Here is an 18,649-nt window from a genome sequence, read left to right as displayed (position 1 = left end):
ACAGGAAAATACCAAAATATCGCTCAATTTTTAAAAAAATACCTCACAGTTCAGATTTCTTTTGGTTTGAGTATACATGAAATATAAATATATCTAACCCATTAATGGTTTCAAAACACTAATTTCAACCAAAATCTTCAGCCTTTCAATGCCATCTTGTGACAAATTTAGGTACTGCAGATCTTTTTTAAAAGTGAAAGGTACATTAAATACAGAGCCACAAAATAATGTTCAAATAAATTAGGTTTGGATTTCAACTTTTCTGCTTATTTTAAGCAATTACTATTCATGATACAGTGACAATACATGCTATATGATTCCGTGATATGAATTTATCTAGAATAAGTAACACTCAATATTCAAGAGCAACAACCTTCCCTACCTGGTAATTGACAATGAAAAAGAAATGATGAAAGTTTGGGAGGCAGACAATTAGCCAATCATGATCATCTGCAGAAACAACCTATTGCTGCTTTATTATTTATCACAAGGTAAGCAGGTAATGCAACCTCTTCTAGAGCAGGTTCTCAAAGAATATCCCTGGAACAGCACATCAGTGTCACCTGGGAACTCATGAGACGTGCAAACCTATTGAATCAGAAATTTGGGGTGAGACCCAGAAACATGTTTTGGTTTTTGTTTGCTTGCTTGCTTATTTGTTTGTTTGTTTGTTGTGGGTTGGGGGGGGGAGGGTGTTGCCAAATCCTACAGATAATCCTGATGCTTGATGAAGTTAGAGGACCAGTGGTTAGGGCCGAGATTCCCAGCTCAGGGTAAAATGAGTTGCAAGTGTGTCCCTCAGAGTAGCTAGAGAGGCCAGTGGAGGTCATGACCAGCTTTGCCAGTTTACCTCAGTGTGAACGAGGTAAGTCTATGATTCCCGTGTGGTCCAAAATGAGAATAAGAACTGGAAATGCTATGGGCTTTGTTCTCCTCACCTGTTAACATCCAGTGGACAGTAACGTAAAATCAATGAGTATAAGGCATGATATATGATTCGTATTAAAGACTCTCTACGTATTAATGCTTACGCTTCCCGTATGCTCTGGGCTATCCACATTGGGTGCTCTTTTCCTCATATCCTAACACCCAATTACCTTTATTTTCTTCTTTCCTGTCTCTTCCCGCTCTTGGATTAATAGTTTATTCATCTTTAAAGCTTAGGAAGCCTAAATCTACTCCAAGCAGTACAAGGGACTGACAATTTCACTTGAAACCCTTACACACACAGCAACTTAACTAACAAATCGACGATACTGCACTATGTCTCACAAATACAAGCACATATACATGCTATGAGATAACTTTTCACTAACCGGCTATGAAACAATTAATGCCTATCAGAGGTAAATTATGCATCAACAGAATAAAATTTAACTTATATGGGAATAAAATAGCAGGAGTTTTATTAATGGAACTCTTCATTTAACCAGTTAAATTAACCACCAAATACATCTTATGATGAGTGTTGTAAAAAATATCTTAGAAATTTTATATGCCTATAAATCACCATGGTTATTAGTTTTGCTTGTCCTCATATATATCCAAAATGCCTAGGCCAGTGATGGCGAACCTTTTGAGCTCGGCGTGTCAGCATTTGGAAAAACCCTAACTTAACTCTGGTGCCGTGTCACATATAGAAATTTTTTGACATTTGCAACCATAGTAAAACAAAGACATATTTTTGATATTTAATTTACATATTTAAATGCCATTTAACAAAGAAAAATCAACCAAAAAAATGAGTTCGCGTGTCAGAGGTGAACCTGTGTCATAGGTTCACCATTACTGGCCTAAGCCCTATAATTACAAAGTCATAGAGAATTCAAAATTATAAGGTATTGTACACTGACATAAATATGCCAAGTTTTTCAAAGTAATACAGCAATATAAGAGATGGAATACTCATGACCCACGTGTTAGCTACCGTGGCTCCAAAGCTCCTTTCCCGTCGGGGAGAAGGTGCCGTGGAAGCATGAGATCACCCTTTTCCACTCCTTGGCCAAAAAATAAGGTGTCTGCTCCCAAACTCCGTCTCATTCTACTGGGGCCAACGGCGCTGGGCAGGAGGACCTTGGTTTGGGTCCCTGACCTGGAAGGGTCGGTAATATATGGACCAGATCCACACCCAGAGAAAGAAGTCCTGAGAGCTTCAGGTCTCTGGTAGAATGGCCGATCCTTCTGCTCTGAGTGGGAGTGTGGGATGGGAGGCTGGAGAGGTCAGATCAGGAATCTAGTCTTCAGGGAAGGCGACCATAGCCTATCCCACCCGAAGCTGATGTTACTTAAAGAAATCGGTTTAAAAGTGCCAAGTTTTTAATACAGAGTGGGGCAAAAGGAGGTTTATAGTTGTCCATATGGGAATCAATACAATAATTAATTAATAGTAATACAAGAATAAACTGTTTCATGTACTCACAACTGCAGAGCAAAATGAACTGAAGTCAGTAATCTAAAGAAATAGAACAAAATACCAATGGGAGGAGGGCCCGAGGGAAATACCAGAAGCGAGTGCACAGAGCCAGTTAGAGAGTCAAAATGAACAATCTCTGTAACTTCTGGAAAAAAGAACATTACTGCCTGTGACTGAACTCCAGCATGCTGGTCATCGCATGTTAGCAGTAAGCTAGTTCCTTCGAAAGCGAACAGATAACAGTGTCTCAAGTACTGAAGGAGTCATTCCCTTTGGGAGTGTGCTCCACAAAAGAGCTGTCAGGTGAAACAGCCTGGTTTCAACCTAAAGTAGAGAACTGAGATGCCTAGATCACTGAGTATCAATTTCCATGACCTTACAATAAATAACCAATTAAATTAGAAAAATGAGACTAGCACATAATTGAGTTGCAATTTCAACAGCTTCATAACACGCTCAATATGATGGGTCATCTCCCATGTTGTGGCAATTTCAGATGCCAAACATCAAATCAAAGACAGGGCATTATAATAAAAATGAAAGACAGTTCAGCTGAAAATACCATCATTTATTGTATCGCCATGCAGCTAATAGTACTAAAAATTTTAGATAGCAGCACCACTATTTATCAAAACAACAACATTGAAAAAAAAACTGCAACTTACACTTCAAAAATCTCAAAAAAATTACAGAGAATAAAAGATTATAGTGAGCTCTACCATTTTGCATAAACTTCAATCTTTACCCATCTTTCTGCTTTCCCAAACTCTATTTTTATCGCTACATATCACTTTGTTTTATGCCATGATACAAATCTTAACGTTTAACATTTTTTTCTGCTAAAATAGGCATTGCTTGTATAGAAAGATTTTTCTTTCTGCACTCAGAATTATAGTTTATAAATAAAAATAATTAAATTAAAACAGGAACAAAATGAAAGAAGATGAGCAGAGTGTAAGCCTCAGGGCCACGGTGTCCCCAGGAAGAAAAGCAGGCACCACTGGCTGAGAGCATAGCTCTTTTAGGATCACAGAACTAAAAGTGCTCCATGTCAAGTGAGAATCTGGAGTCAAGGTCACTTCCTGATGCCCAGGGCTTTCTTTATTGATAAAAGGGGTTGGAAAATACTGTAGGAAAGCTTTCTCCAGCTACAGAGTCCACAGCGCTGTGAGTCTGCGTAAATGGGACATAGTCCTCTAACACAATACTGAACAAAGCCAGCCATGAACGTGCAAGATCATTCATTTAAAATATCACTAATATATTAATTTGCAATATCACTCAATATCGAGATGGAGGCAAGATCCCAGCTCACTACCGAAGACCTGGTCCTGGACTGAAGAACCCAGACACGAAGGCAACGAAGGCGATCACAAAAAGTTCATAAGAAAAGGATACACGCTCAGAGGTAAAGGAAGGGAGAGAGAGGAGAAAAAAAAACTACAGCAAAAACGTTTTAAAAACTCTTCCCGTAAAAAAAAAAGGGGGGGAGGGGGGAAGAGTCTAGATGGTTTCACATTTGACTCCTACCAAACACTGAGAGAACAGATAATCTCAAACTTATTCAACTAATTGGGGTGGGGGGGGGGGGGTGCGGGGGAAGTTCCCCAACTAGAAAGATTTTAATGGCAAAATCAGAAAAAGGCACTGAATTCGTTTCCTATGGCTGAAGTAACAAAATTACCACAAACTGGTGGTTTAAAACAACAGAAATGTATGAAATGTATTCTCTAACAGTTATGGAGACTGAATCTGAATTCAGTATCCCTGAGCCAAACCCAAGGTGTCAACAGGGCCACACTCCTTCAGGGGGTTCTAGGGAAAACCAGTTCCTTGCCTCTTCTGGCAATCAGCTTCCGGTGGCTACCTCCGATCCTTGGCTTGTGGCAGCATCAATCCAAACTTCAAGAAAAGCATCTTCAAATTCCTCCATGTTACATCTTCATATCACCTTCTCCTGTGCGTGTGCATGTGTGTGTGTAAAATCTCCCTCTGTCACCCTCTTACAAGGACACAAATAATTACACTTAGGGCCCACCCAGATAATCTCCCCATCTTAAGAAACTTATTAAATTACATCTGCAAGAATGCTTTTTTTTTTCTCCTGCCATATAAGATTACTCACAGGTTCAAGGATTAGGACATGGATATTTTTTGAGGGGCCATTTTCAGCCCTCTATAGACAATATACATTTTAAATATACAGTGTCCCCCCCAAAAAATATACACACTTTGAATAATTATTCATTCCAAGGGGTTAAATCTGAAAAGAAAGAAACATCAATTGAGCTATCAACTGCTGAAGTGTGTATACATTTTGGGGGGACATCCTGTATATGAGAAAGAAATGAACAAGAGAAAAAACCTATCATGGGGAGAATTGCAACAAATGCAAAAATAGTTCAATATTGGAAAATATATTAATGTAATTCACCACATTAATATACTAAAATAGAAAAATGTGATCATATCAATAGTACAGAAAAACTATTCAAGCATTCATAAAATGCAAGATTCATTCATTCATGTGAAAATAAAATCTAGCAAACAAGAAACAGAAAAGCAAGGCTTAAGCCTGATAAAAATTCTATATCCTATTTTATACTTAAGAATAAAAGGGAAGAGCCTTTTGTTCAAGGTCAGGAACAAAGAAAAATAAAATAAAGTCAGGAATAAATTAAGAATCCCTTGTATCACCACTTCTATTCAACACTGTCCTGGAGACACTGGATTAGTAAATATCCCACATGAGACAAGAAAAAAGATAAAACTGTCTGTTCTTAACACCATTTGATAATGAGAGAAAATCCAAAAAAATCTACAAATATTAAAAGTTATAAAGGGCTTGACGAGTTTCGTAGATCAAAAATAAACAGACTAGCCCGGCCAGTGTGGCTCAGTTGGTTGAGCGTAGCCCCACGCGCCAGGAGGTCGCAGATTCAATTCCTGGTCAGGGACACATGCCCAGATTGCAGGCTCGATCCCCAATAGGGAGCATGCAAGAGGCAGCCAATAGATGTTTCTCTCTCATTGATGTTTCCATCTCTCTCTCTCCCTGTCTTCCTCTCTCCGAGATCAATTTTAAAAGTAAATAAATCAATAGGCTGAAATAAACAGCACTTCTGTACACTACTAATAACCACCTACAAATATTTAATTAAAAATTTTAAATATCTGTCGCCAAGAAGCATAATATATAAAAGTCTAAAAGAAGACTAACATAAGTGGAAAGATATACTCTCTTGGGATGAAAAGACAAAATACCACGAGAATGTCAGTCTACCCAAATTAAATCTATAAAGTTCAATACGATTTTAATCAGAACTCTATTACTGTTTTTCATGGAATTTATCAAGCTAATTCTAAAATGAATATGAAAGAGCCAGGATAAGAAAAGACTCTAGATAATGCTGAAGAGAAATAACAATTTGAGGTGGACTTGCTCTACTTACTATAAAGTGGCAGAAATTAAGATAGTGTGGTATTAGCAGGGAGATGGTAAACGGAACATGGAGCATAAGAAAGGCTCTAGATACAGACTCTCACATATGTCAGTGTTAACATCACAAATCAGTGGAGAAAAACGCACTGTTGAATTAATATAACTGAGACAAATGGTTTTCCATGCTGGGGGCGGGGAGAGGGGAGGGGGATTCATACCTCACACCACATAAAAAATCCATACCTATTGTATTAAACACTAAAACATGAAAGTCGAAACTAAGAATCTTTTAGAACAAATGTCAGGCAAATTTTCTGAAGTCAGAAAAACAAAAGATTTCTTAACTCAAATATAAAAAGCACAAAGTATATAAAAAGATAAATTCTCCTGTATCAAGATGTTTAAACATTTGAACAGTACAATAGTAAGAGAGAATAAACAAAGTAAAAAAGAGAAAGCACCATCTGGGAGAGATTTTATTGCAATGTTTACAATTAACAAAGAATATGCATTCAGAATATATGCAGAACTAGCATATTTCAATAAGAAAAAAACAAACATCACAGTAAAATAATAGGTCAAAGAATGAATATACAATTCCACTGAGAAACCCAAATGGACAATAAACAAATAAGAAGGTGCTTAACATCATCGGTAGGAAAATGCAAATTTAAAACAATGAGTTACTATTCACACCCATCTATTTGGCAACATTTTAAGTCTGACAATACGAAGCATTAGAGAGGAAGTAAAGAAACCAATACAAATATTTCCTCTCAGGATTGTAAATTATTTTCAACCAGTTTGGAGAGCCATTCCACAATATGTAGTGAAACTAGAAATGGCTACCTACATATTCTATGACCCAGAAACTTTAGAGAAATTCTCACAAAGGCACAAGAAGACATGAACAGGTATATTTATTGAGTACTATGCCCCTTAGAAAAACAATTTAGATAACTTAAATCAACATGAAAATGAATGAACTATAGCATATTCATGCGAAAGAATTATATTCAGCAGTAATGAAAAAGATATTTAGATAAATCTTAATTTTGAGATAATTCTCAAAATATGGTTAAAGAAGTTTCAGAAAAATAAATACAGGGTGTTCTATAATATAAAGTCAAAAATTCTTGCAAAATAATACTATCTGTGGTTTAGCAGCATATATGTATGAAGTTAAACTGTACAAATAAAGTGTGGAATGATAAGTATTAAAGATAATTGCTGTATCTCTAAAAAATATGGAAAAGTTTTAAGACTTGTATAACTGGTTGGTGTTATTCTCTAAATGTCTCGATATATTTTAAATATTTCCAAATGAACAAGAGGGAAAAGAAAACATGGGAGGATATTAGAATATATAACTAGGAATATATAAGTCCACCTCAATTTTAAAAGTGACTAGTGACTGATGAAGGTTAATTAGACTAGTGAAAATATTTGCTGATACTCATAATTATACTGAAAAGTTAATGTATATTTAACATAAACATATTAGTTAACTGAGAAGTAATTAGTGAATTTTCATTCAAATACAAATTTTTTTAAATGCCATACAGCATACTTCCAAGGGAAGGGGTGCGGGTTTATGAAGGGGTGTGTGTACAATAGCCAGGCAATTATATCAAAGGTAACCAGTTATCTGCACATATTTTGTAGTGTTGGTTTTATTTTATTTTCATCAAAGCATGTGATGTTTTATAGACTCCCTGTTCTCCATTAAATTTTATCAAAAAACTAAAGTGGGTGCCAAAGTAAATTAATCTTGGAAATGAATTTAATTGTATAGGGTTCTTATCAGTATAAGGAATTCATACTAAATATTTGGATCTCAAAATATTATTTTAATTCACAATTGCATTTTAAGTTTAAGTGTCTCTAAGTGGTTTTTAAAGAAAAGACAACTTTTAAGGCAGTAGGTATATTCAGCAAGATTAAGGAACGTGAACATTTCTGCAGTTACCACATTTCCCCACTAGTCTGTGCTCTAGCACTTTGGTCAAACTGGGCCCAAAGGCTTTGTATTTTGCACCTAAATCTTTTTTCCCTAAAAAATAAATTTCAGTTAAAACTGTAAGTTTAAAAAAATCTTAAAATGAGTTTAAAGAGTATCGTTATTCACATTACAAAATGTGATGATAATAATTGGAGTAATTATTTTCCATTGCATATTAACTGATTAAAGATTCAATAGTAAATATAAATGTACTATCACTTGACAGTTTTCTTTTTCATCATTTAAAAGAACTTAAAGTTTATGATGTATAATTATAGAACTACAAAATAATTTAAATAAATTTAAAGTGAAATTAAGCAAGTTCAATTTTTCTTAAAATAGAAAGCATATTCCTAGATTTCATTTAAAAAGAAAAGCATATTCACCAGGTCGGTTTGGCTCATCAGTTAGAGCTTCAGCCCGACCAAAGGGTCAGGGATTCAATTCTGCCCTCGGGCATGTACCTTGGTTGCAGTTCATCCTGGCCCCTGCCGGGGCATGTGTGAGAGGCAACCAATCAATGTGTCTCTCTCAAGTCGATGTTTCCCTCTCTCTCTTTCTCTCTCTTCCACTCCCTCCCTCCCTCCCCCTTATCTCTCTCCTTTCCCTAACTCTCTATTCCTAAAGAGGACATCTTACCAAAAAAAAAACAAAAAAACAAAAGCCAGAACATAATTATATGACAGTAAAGAAGGGGTAGAGAAAATAATGCCTTATCCAAATTGAAGAGAATTGGAAGTGTAAAACTAGAAGCAACACAGAGGAAATACTACCAAAAATATGGAGATATGGAAATCGTTAGAACACTCTTAGGAAAGAGAAATCTTAAGGAATGGGTATATTTTCAGAGAAAAGGTTCTAAATATAAAGTTTCATTTACCTGCTTCTCCGAATCTCGCTAGTAATTATTTAATACATTAAGGTTAATGGACAAGACTATTTGGAATCTTCCATGGTTTCTTGCAAGTAAATTTTCAGAAGCCATGGACTCCACATGGACTTCCTTTTGCAAATTGTTCTTCTTGCTCCTGTAACTACTAAAAGGCAATAACATCACTAACCATATACAGGAGTCTGACCTACATTACGGCAGATTCCATGTAAAACAAGTCCAACTTGGCCCACCCAAGGGAGACTCACTATTCTACAAAAGTAAACTACCACAATACCACATCATAAAATTAACAGCACAGCATATACCACGGCTTCCGTGACTTTTGTTCATCTCAAGCTAAACATGACCAAAACTGAATTCCAGTCCTTTGCCTTAAAACTGAGCCATCCAGCCTTACTCATAGCAGCAGCTAAGGACAACACTCCAACTTCCCAGTGTGCCTCCGGCCAAAAACCATGGAATAATCTTTTTCTCCCATAATCCCACATATATTCCACCAGAACATTTCTCTTTTTTTGGTTCTACTTTAAAAAATATATTCACAGAGATGACATCTCACCGCCTCCACCACAAACTACCTTCGTCTAAGTCACCAGCATCACCTGCCTACACTATTGCAACAACCTCATAATGGGTCTCCCAGGCTCCATCCCTTCTCATTCTCCTCATTCATCTATCGCAACAAAGCAGTGACAATAAACTTTTCGAAGTGTCTTAAAATATAAGTCGCATCATGTCACTTTTTTGGTCAGAACCTTTAATACTTCCCATTTTGCTCTGAATAAAAGCCAAATTCCTTACAATGACCCCAAAGGTCCTCTGCAATCTTACTCTAACCTTGTTTCTCACTATCTTGACCCACTTGGCCTGCTCCAGCCACACTGACTTCCTCGCTCTTCTTCCAACAGGTCCCGCCTGCTCCTAACACAGGACCTCTGTATCCACTATTACCTCAGTCTGGACGGCTTTGACCCTAAATATCTGCAATGCGAACTCCCTCAACTGGTTCAGGTCGTAGTTCAACTGTCCCTTTTCAAGGCCATATAAACTAAAATAGCAACACCACTCAGAATTAAGTATTTTAATTTTCCCCAGGACACTTACACCTTCTATTATTTATTTATCTCATTTGTTATGTGCTTCTCTTAATTAGAATATGTCTATTTTAGTTCACTGCTATATTCCAAGTGCCAAGAAAAGACCAAGTTGTGTCCAAGGAATGAGTGAATTAATATAGTAACCATTAAAAGTAAGAATATTACAATGAATAATCATTATATAAATCTGCTTGCTTAGCAAATTTCTACAATCCAAACACCGTAAGTTTCATAAAATTATCTCTAAAAAAGTAACCTTTAAGAACTTTCCAAATTCAATTATTATAAAATATATTTTTCTGATAAAAATATTTACTTAAAATTCAAAATGCGGAAATAAATTATTTTAAATTTGTTTTATATACACTAAAATTGCTTAAAGATTTAAATGAAAGTAAAATATATATAGCGTATCTCAGAGGTTTCCAAACTGGTTCAATAACCAGTGATGTATCCTAATTGATTTTAGAATCATACTAGGTCCTTTTACGGGGGCGGAGGGACCCACATTTTTTTTGTCTGTTTTAGAGGTGATAAATATGTTGCTGCTGCCACTACTACTAACAACAACAATAAATAGCATTTTTTAGTTCCTCCTGTTACATGCATGCTTCTAATTCTTATGTATTTATTATCTCATTTAATCCACACTAAATTCCTCTCCGTTTATAAAGGAAGAAACTGATGACAGAGGTTAAGTCACATAGACAAGGTCTTCAGCTGTAAAGCAATGTAGCCAGAATTCAAACCTCGGTCTTTTATAACCAAGGGACATAAAATTTTTCATATGAACTCTGTCTTAAGCCTCATGTGGCAGATGACTTTGGTACTCAGTGTCAAATCTCCTTGGCTTACATCTGGTTTCAGCCACAGCTGTGCTGGACAGTGGTAACAACAACTGAACCCAAAAGAACTTCACACCCACCGGAATGGATGTAATTTTTTTTTTTTTAAGGAAAATAACAAGTGTTAGCAAGGATGTGAGATACTGTAACACCTGTACACTGATGATCGATATATAACATGGTACAATCACTGTGGAAAAGTTTGACAGTTCTTCAAAAACTTAAACATACAATTACTATATAACCCAGCAATTCCACTACTAAGAAATACCCAAGGTAATTATATAGGCTACTTTCAGTGCGTTCCTAGTGAACACTAACTTTTAATTATTAATGTCTCTGATTTTTCAACATCACAATGCATTCTAATATGATGCTGTTAAGTTAAAATTAGCCTCGCCCTAACCGGTTTGGCTCAGTGGATAGAGCATCGTCGGCCTGCGGACTCGATTCCGGTCAAGGGCATGGACCTTGGTTGTGGGCATATCCCCAGTAGGGGGTGTGCAGGAGGCAGCTGATCAATGTTTCTCTCTCATTGATGTTTCTAACTCTCTATCCCTCTCCCTTCCTCTGTAAAAAAATCAATAAAATATATTTTCAAAAAATAAAATAAAATAAAATTAGCCTCACTTGGTACCATCCACACCTCAATAAGCATACCCCCCATCCCAAGAAGCACAATGTGCTGGCTTTTTAAAAAGGCACGCGTACGGCTCAGCAAATTCTCTCATGATAAACCCAAAAATAAATTCCACACAAAGGCCAGCTCCCCGTGCACATCCTGCCCCGCAGACACACGTCCCTGAGGAACCACTACCTATTCACTGAAAGCCCGGGTCAGTTACTCTGGCCCTGGCTAGAGCTAACCTAGCGCTATTCTTAGAGATCCAATTTGGTCGGCTACCAGGTTAATTACACTCGGAGTGGCTCTCAGATCACCTGGACCCAGGGAGTCTGTGGCAATAAAGCACTGAAGGGTTCCAGGCAGGAGCACGCCTTTATCGTCTACGCACACCTTAATCTGTTCCACCAGCCGATAAAACAGAACATCCCTCACAGAAGGCGTCAGTGGGAGGAAAAGGGGATCAGAGGTAACGCTTTCGACAATAAAGATTTGATTAAAAAAAAAAAAAACATTAAAAAAGGGACAGACCCTAAGGTATATGATTATGGCATTTAAAGACCTTGTCTGTTATATAAATAAATAGACTCTGAGCCAGAGGCTTCAGGAAAATATTGTATTTTGTTACTGGTGACAACCAGTCCCAGAGACACAGATAAAGAAAACCTCTGGAATGCGCAGAGGAGTGAGGAATCCATAATAAAGACATGATTGTGACACTCTCTAACTAACCAGTTCGTCTTAATTTCTAATTTCTCATAATACCAAATGATTGGACCAAAATTGGAAAACGGATGTTAAGAGAGGAAACATCACCTGGCCGGATGCAGCCAGTTTTATCTAGGCTCATTTGATATGCGAGACTTTAACAAGTTTAAAATGTTTTAATAATATTGAAGCTTAAATCAAAGTAACAAATTTAAAATCTTCCCACTTCAATTTTGGTTTTATGATGCTGTTATTAAAGATATTAAAGTAATTAACTCACTTTATGTTTTGTTATTATTTCACCTGCTCATGTTGGGTTGAGGGCAGGGAAAATTTAGTAATATCAAAGGATGTCTATTGCATTCAATTAGGCTTACAATAAAAGAAACAGAACAGTAGAAGTAGTTAAACTTGTGATTTTATGATAGGAGTTGGCCCTGACAGAGCTGTTATATTCCGTTTCTAGGACAATTTTATTAAGGCCATATACATGTTAATATGTGATTGAATAAAAATGCAAAAGCGAATACTCTAGTATTGTTTAGACAGTATTTAAAAAAATGCAGCTACTGCCTAGATGAAATGGAACAACCAAAGATACTACAACAAAAAACTCTTTTAAGTATATGCTAAATTGCAACACTATATGAGAATAGCAATAGGCAGGAACATAGGCCAGGATTATGGAAGCTGGATAATGTGCTTAAATCAGGAAAAGCATCAGACTGCAGTGGAAACAAAGAGCACCTTGCTCTGAATATCATCGCTGCAGCTGCAACCCAACAGGTCGCCTTTATGCTTCTAAAACGTGAGAAATACTGCAGGACATTCATCATCCTTCCACACCTTTTACTTCACCAACATTACCATTAGTAACATTATTTTTTTTTACAATAAAGTTAATAACCTGCCAACAATGAGTGAAATTTTTATTTATTATTGTCTCAAGAGATACTGGGTAAGAGAACTAATAATTGTTGTAAAAAGAGAAAAAGGAATAATTTAAGATCCTCATTAAAGTGGTCTTTTTATAAACAGATAATATTGTCTCTAGACAATGAAATGAGCATCATTTTGTTCCCAAAACTGTTATTTCATTATGCTCTCACCAGACAGAGTAAGTCAGTATTTACTAAAAGAAAAACAGCCAGCTACATGTTCTAACCTATGGCAAATAATTTGGCATGGAAGTTTAGTTCACTTATTTGTTCCACGCATCCTAAAAAGTCCAACATACCCATATTAATCTACTGTTTGCAACCGGAGTTAATTTATGTGTAATATGTGAGCAGATGTGATAATTGACCCTAATACTTCAAACATCACATACAGCTGAGTATCAAAGAAATGAACAACATGCACACCTTTACTCCACGTCTGTATTTGTAAAGAACAACTCTAGATGTCTGTCTGGTTTCCCTGGCGCGCACTGCAAATCCACCAATGTTTCCATTAAGCATGCTTTTGACTATAAGTAATGGAAAATCTGACTACTGGAGGCAGAAACGGATTGGGTTGGGTATTTTTTTTCACATTGGGGAAAGGTATTGCATGGTGTTGGATCAGTGGCTCAACAATGTCATGACTAATGACTCAAATACTCCTGGCTTTTCCCTCATCTTCACAAATGGCCTCTGAAGCGCAAGACAACACTTTTGCATTAAAAGGTAGTTCCAGCCCTGGACGGTGTGGCTCAGTTGGCTGGGCAATGTCCCATGCACAGAAAGGTTGCCAGTTCAATTCCCGGTCAGGGCACATGCCCAGGTTGCTGGCTCGATCCCCAGTGGGGTAACATGCAGGAGGTAGGCGATCAAGGTTTCACTCTCACATAGATGTTTCTCTCTCCCACTCTCCCTTCCTCTCTCTCTAAAAATCAATAAAAAATTATTTTTTAAAAAAAAGGTAGTTCCAGCTACATCTTTCTTTTTTATCATAACTTCCAAGAAGCCCTTATGAATTTCCTCCATCTCTCATTAGCTAGTACTCTGTCACAAAGCCATTTCCAATTGCAAAGAAAGGTAAAAATTTCACATTTTTCAAGTCCCTCTATTGGAAATTATGAGAAGTAGAAAATGTCTGTTAAGACAGCCATTCAGCAGGATCTAGAACAGTTTCCTCATTCAACTACTCAACATTCTGTACATATATTTTACATGTAACACAGTCACCCCTTCCCAAAGGGAGATAATCCCAAAGTCTCATCTATATATATGAAAGCCTAAGCAACCGTTACCACCAACCGGCAGGTCGTTATGATGCGCAATGACCACCAGGGGGGCAAGCACTCAACGCAGGAGCTGCCCCCTGGTGGTCAGTGCGCTCCCACAGCCAACCTCCCGCTGGCTGGCCAACCTCCTATTGCCAGCCAGGCCAAGGGACTCCACCTGTGCACAAATTCGTGCACCAGGCTTCTAGTCTAGTTATAAAATCTAGCTCTGAATCCAGGACCTCTGAGGTAGAGCAAATCCTTCCATCATGGTTGAGTGTGTATCTTCGTGATCCAATGCACTGAAAGACAAATTATCTGTTCCTAACACACCCAAAACACAATATGGAGAAACAAGAGGGAACTGCAACAAAAACTCTCATTCAGAAACAGGAAGAAGGAGAAGTATATAGTGGGCAACAGTCCATGGCACACAGTAACCCCTACATGAACAATGGCTTCATTTCCTTGGCTATCCTGTCAGTCTCAGATTCAGCTACTTAGGAGGCTCTCCTCTGGTTGTTGTCATTCATATTCCCCGATTCTTCCCTTTGGACAGATGTCCCTGGGCCATATCCTCCCTGGCTATATAAGACAATGACATTGGCAGATGTATCTTTCTTGCATTCTGTACAGGTTTCATTTCCACTCCTAGTATGCACATCATTCTGCTAATATGAGTGCAGGGTGTTGCCTTAGGGGTTGAATAGTCATAGATAGAATGTTTGTTATCCAGGCTTGGGGTTTCATTTGCCAATAGCCACAGAGGGCTATTTAAATTAAAATTAATTAAAATTAAATAAAATTAAAAATTCGATTCCTCTCCACACTAGACGCATTTCAAGTGCTCAATAGATTCATGAGACTGATGGAGCCTACTGTATTAGATGGTGAAGATATAAAACATCTTTTTAAATATATTTTTATTGATTTCAGAGAGGAAGGGGGAGAGAGAGATAGAAACATCAATGATGAGAGAGAATCAATGATCTGCTGCCTCCTGCACACTGCCCCCCCCTCCCAGGATCAAGCCCAAAACCTGGGCATGTGCTCTTGACCAGAATTGAACCTGGGACCCTTCAGTCCACAGGCTGATGCTCTATCCACTGAGCCAAACCGACTAGGGCAAGACATAAAACATTTTCATCACTATGGAAAGTTCTATTGAACAGTACTGCATAAAGAGTGTCATAAAAAGACCTATGGAATTTTATTTACAACGTTCCAAATCCACATAAAATTAGCATTATTTCATGTTCGTCAATGCTTGGTATAAAATATAGACTGTTACATGACAAAATCTTGTCAGTAAATGAAAATCATAGCTGAAATATTATTGAGTACCTAGTATCTGGGATAGGTGTCAGAATTCATTATAAAAACTACAGACACAGAAGTAGCTATAGAAACAAAAGAGAAATAAATATAAGTAGACTGAAAAAAAAAAAAGGCTTTGAATTACGTGAATGGCACTACTTTAGAGTTAGCTTGTAAAGTTGGCCAGCAGAAGGTTGGTAGGTGCTCTAGAGCAGCGGTCGCCAACTGGTGGTCTGCAGACCACTGGTGGTCCATGAGGTCCGAAAGGTTGGCGACCACTGCTCTAGAGCAGCCGTGGGCAAACTACGGCCCGCGAGCCGGATCCGGCCCGTTTGAAATGAATAAAACTAAAAAAAAAAAAAGACCATACCCTTTTATGTAATGATGTTTACTTTGAATTTATATTAGTTCACACAAACACTCCATCCATGCTTTTGTTCCGGCCCTCCGGTCCAGTTTAAGAACCCATTGTGGCCCTCGAGTCAAAAAGTTTGCCCACCCCTGCTCTAGAGCATCTGCCCTTGATTGAGGAGGATGCACAGTCTGGGACATGTCTACAGCAATTAACCTTCAAAACTGCCTCAAAATTTTGATTGATTTTTTTCACCTGTAGGAATTCTAACAAAACTAACCAAGCAATCCTGAAGATCTTTTGCTCAGCGACTTCATTCTAAAACCACATCAATATTTGCCACCACCTACCTTATCCTCAACCTAGTAACTGAAGACTGAGGAGAATAAAAATGTTCCAATTGATTAAAAAAAAAAAAAAAGGAGTCACACTGTTCAGAAGACCTCAGCTAAATGGTGTCCTCTTTGGGTGTTACGCCAATTTGAATTTGGCAAAACTTTTAGACCTCAAGTTTAGTTTGATTCATCAGAAAGAGTCAGAATTTTTTTAAAAAGAAAAGAATAACCCCTGCAATTTTTTTCTCAGAACCGTCTGCAGCCCTCCTACTCACTGCTGTAATCAATATCTCACGTTTATTATGAAATACTATAATATACACCAAGGAAATCTATAAAAATGTAAAGAAGAAAAAGCTGAACTTTTTTTTTTTAAGAATCAGAACAGAAAGATTTTTATCTGTGTTTGCAGGAAGTCACCAGTCCCTAGAGCAAATCCAAATCAGACCTCTAAGGACAAATATGGGCAGAATTTTAAAACCTAGGCTGGAGTTGAATCCTCTAAACCTAAGTATTTTAAAATTATAATTATCTAATACTTAATATGAGGATCATATTAAGTATTAGATAATTAGATAATATTGGACATCTTACCAATTTCTATAACACATTAAGAAAAAGAAAAATATATTAAATGCTTATACTCAACTGTATATAGATACTTCAGAAAAATCCATCTTCAATGTTATTGTGACTCATTCATTATTACAAATACTGAATTTTTATACTAGCTTCTTTTAAAAACTGACCAGTACAATGATGACTTTAGGAAAATATAAGATTAAAAGAATTCTTAACACAATGAAAAGTGCATAAGATCTCTAAAATACTAAATTCTAAAGAAGCAGGCCTCTTTAAGAATCAAATAATCCACTTTTTATCTGTAACATAATGAACTGTTTTTCAGTAAAATTAGATAGCATGCTTAAAATATCTTATTGTATAGTGATTATCATGCACTACAACTTAAAAGTATATAAATTAAATATAGCTATAAAATTAAAATTAGCAATAACAGTAAGAAAAAAATAATATTAGACAGAAAAAAGACTCTAACCACTTTGTCCTCCTGGTGTGAATATCCACGAAAGCAAGTTAGAAAAGACAGAAAAGACAAAACAAAAAGAAATAATTAATTCCATTCTTAAAACAAATAAGAGTTTTTTAAAGTTTGTTAGTGAAATAAAAATTCTAAAAAAGTCTAATTAAATGTTTACTAAAATCTAAACTTTTTAAGAGAAAAAACTTAAGAGCACACTATATACTAGAATGTATTAAGACATATAAATGAGAATAATTTCTATAAAAGCAATTAAATACCCAAACATCTGAAAAAGGAGAATGCTCTTTCCACAAATGAAATCCTAAATAAATATTCAATTAACTCAAAGAGAAACTAAAACATGTTAAGGTAAAAGACTTTATGTACAAAACCATGTAAAACTACATCACTGTTTACCTTTAATTTCGTCACATATTAGCAAAAGTAGTAGACAAAGTGTATTTTTGTGCAAACTATGCATAATGTTTCTAAAAGTCATCTCTGTCCCATTAATTTAGGAGTCTCCTAGCTTTAGAACAAAAAGAACAAATATATAAAGCCACTAAAGATAATATGTTACTGATTAAAATTGGTAATTTTGAGTCATAGTTTCCCAAAATTATAAATGAGGAAAATAAATATTATAAATGTGGAAAATAAAATAAGACACAGGATTTGGTCAAAAGAACATTTTAGACATAATAAAATTAAACTCAATTATTGCATTTCCCTCTATCTATAATAATAAAAGCATAATATACTAATCAGACCAGACAGCCAGACGGCCAAACAGTGGAACGGCCTTCCGGATGAAGCCAGGGCTGCGAGGGCCGAGCCTTTTGCTCGAATTTCGTGCATTGAGCCTCTAGTTTAAATATAACAATACTATAGTAAAAGTGATGATGTAATAATAATGACCTGATATATCACAAAAACATATGAGTTAAAAGTCAAAATCATGTGTTTTGAGGTTCACTTTCTCTACAATATGGGTGGCAGTATAATACTTGTGACTAAGAGTAAAAACTTTGCAATTAAAAAGACCTATCTTAAAGTTCCGCCTTTTAAACAACACTCCTAGCTGTATATCTTGTGCAATTTCCTTAAGCTCTCTAAGCCTATACTTCCTTATATGCAAACCTTTATAGGGCTTATGAGAATTAAATAAAATAGCATGAAAACCCTCAACACAATGTCGGGCATACATCTCTATGTCTTCTATAGGACACTGGCATAGAAGAGCTAGGGCTGCATTCTTTACATGATTGGATGCTTTGTTACAAATGCTGGACCTAAAGATCATAGACTAACTATTACACACAGTCAAGGACATCAATCTATTGACAACAATGTAGTCCAACAAAAATCATTTT

At 36.4% G+C, this 18,649-nt stretch overlaps 1 protein-coding gene across 17 annotated transcripts in view; it reads right to left on the bottom strand.

Moving 5' to 3' along the window:
* Positions 1-18,649, bottom strand: part of RIMS2 (regulating synaptic membrane exocytosis 2) — a 342,905-nt gene that overhangs the window by 258,205 nt on the left and 66,051 nt on the right. For 6 of the 17 annotated variants that reach the window (XM_036338001.1, XM_036338008.1, XM_036338010.1 and 3 more), the window contains one exon: positions 17,292-17,303. The exons of the other annotated variants lie outside the window; for them this stretch is intronic. In XM_036338001.1, the coding sequence (XP_036193894.1) occupies positions 17,292-17,303 (12 nt within the window). The remainder of the gene's footprint in view (positions 1-17,291; positions 17,304-18,649) is intronic. 17 annotated transcript variants of the gene reach the window in all.

This window comes from Myotis myotis, unplaced genomic scaffold (assembly GCF_014108235.1).
Source record: "Myotis myotis isolate mMyoMyo1 unplaced genomic scaffold, mMyoMyo1.p scaffold_m19_p_16, whole genome shotgun sequence".
Classification (NCBI taxonomy): domain Eukaryota; kingdom Metazoa; phylum Chordata; class Mammalia; order Chiroptera; family Vespertilionidae; genus Myotis; species Myotis myotis.
The sequence above is the reverse complement of the archived record's forward strand: the minus strand, read 5'-3'. Positions and strand labels throughout refer to the sequence as shown.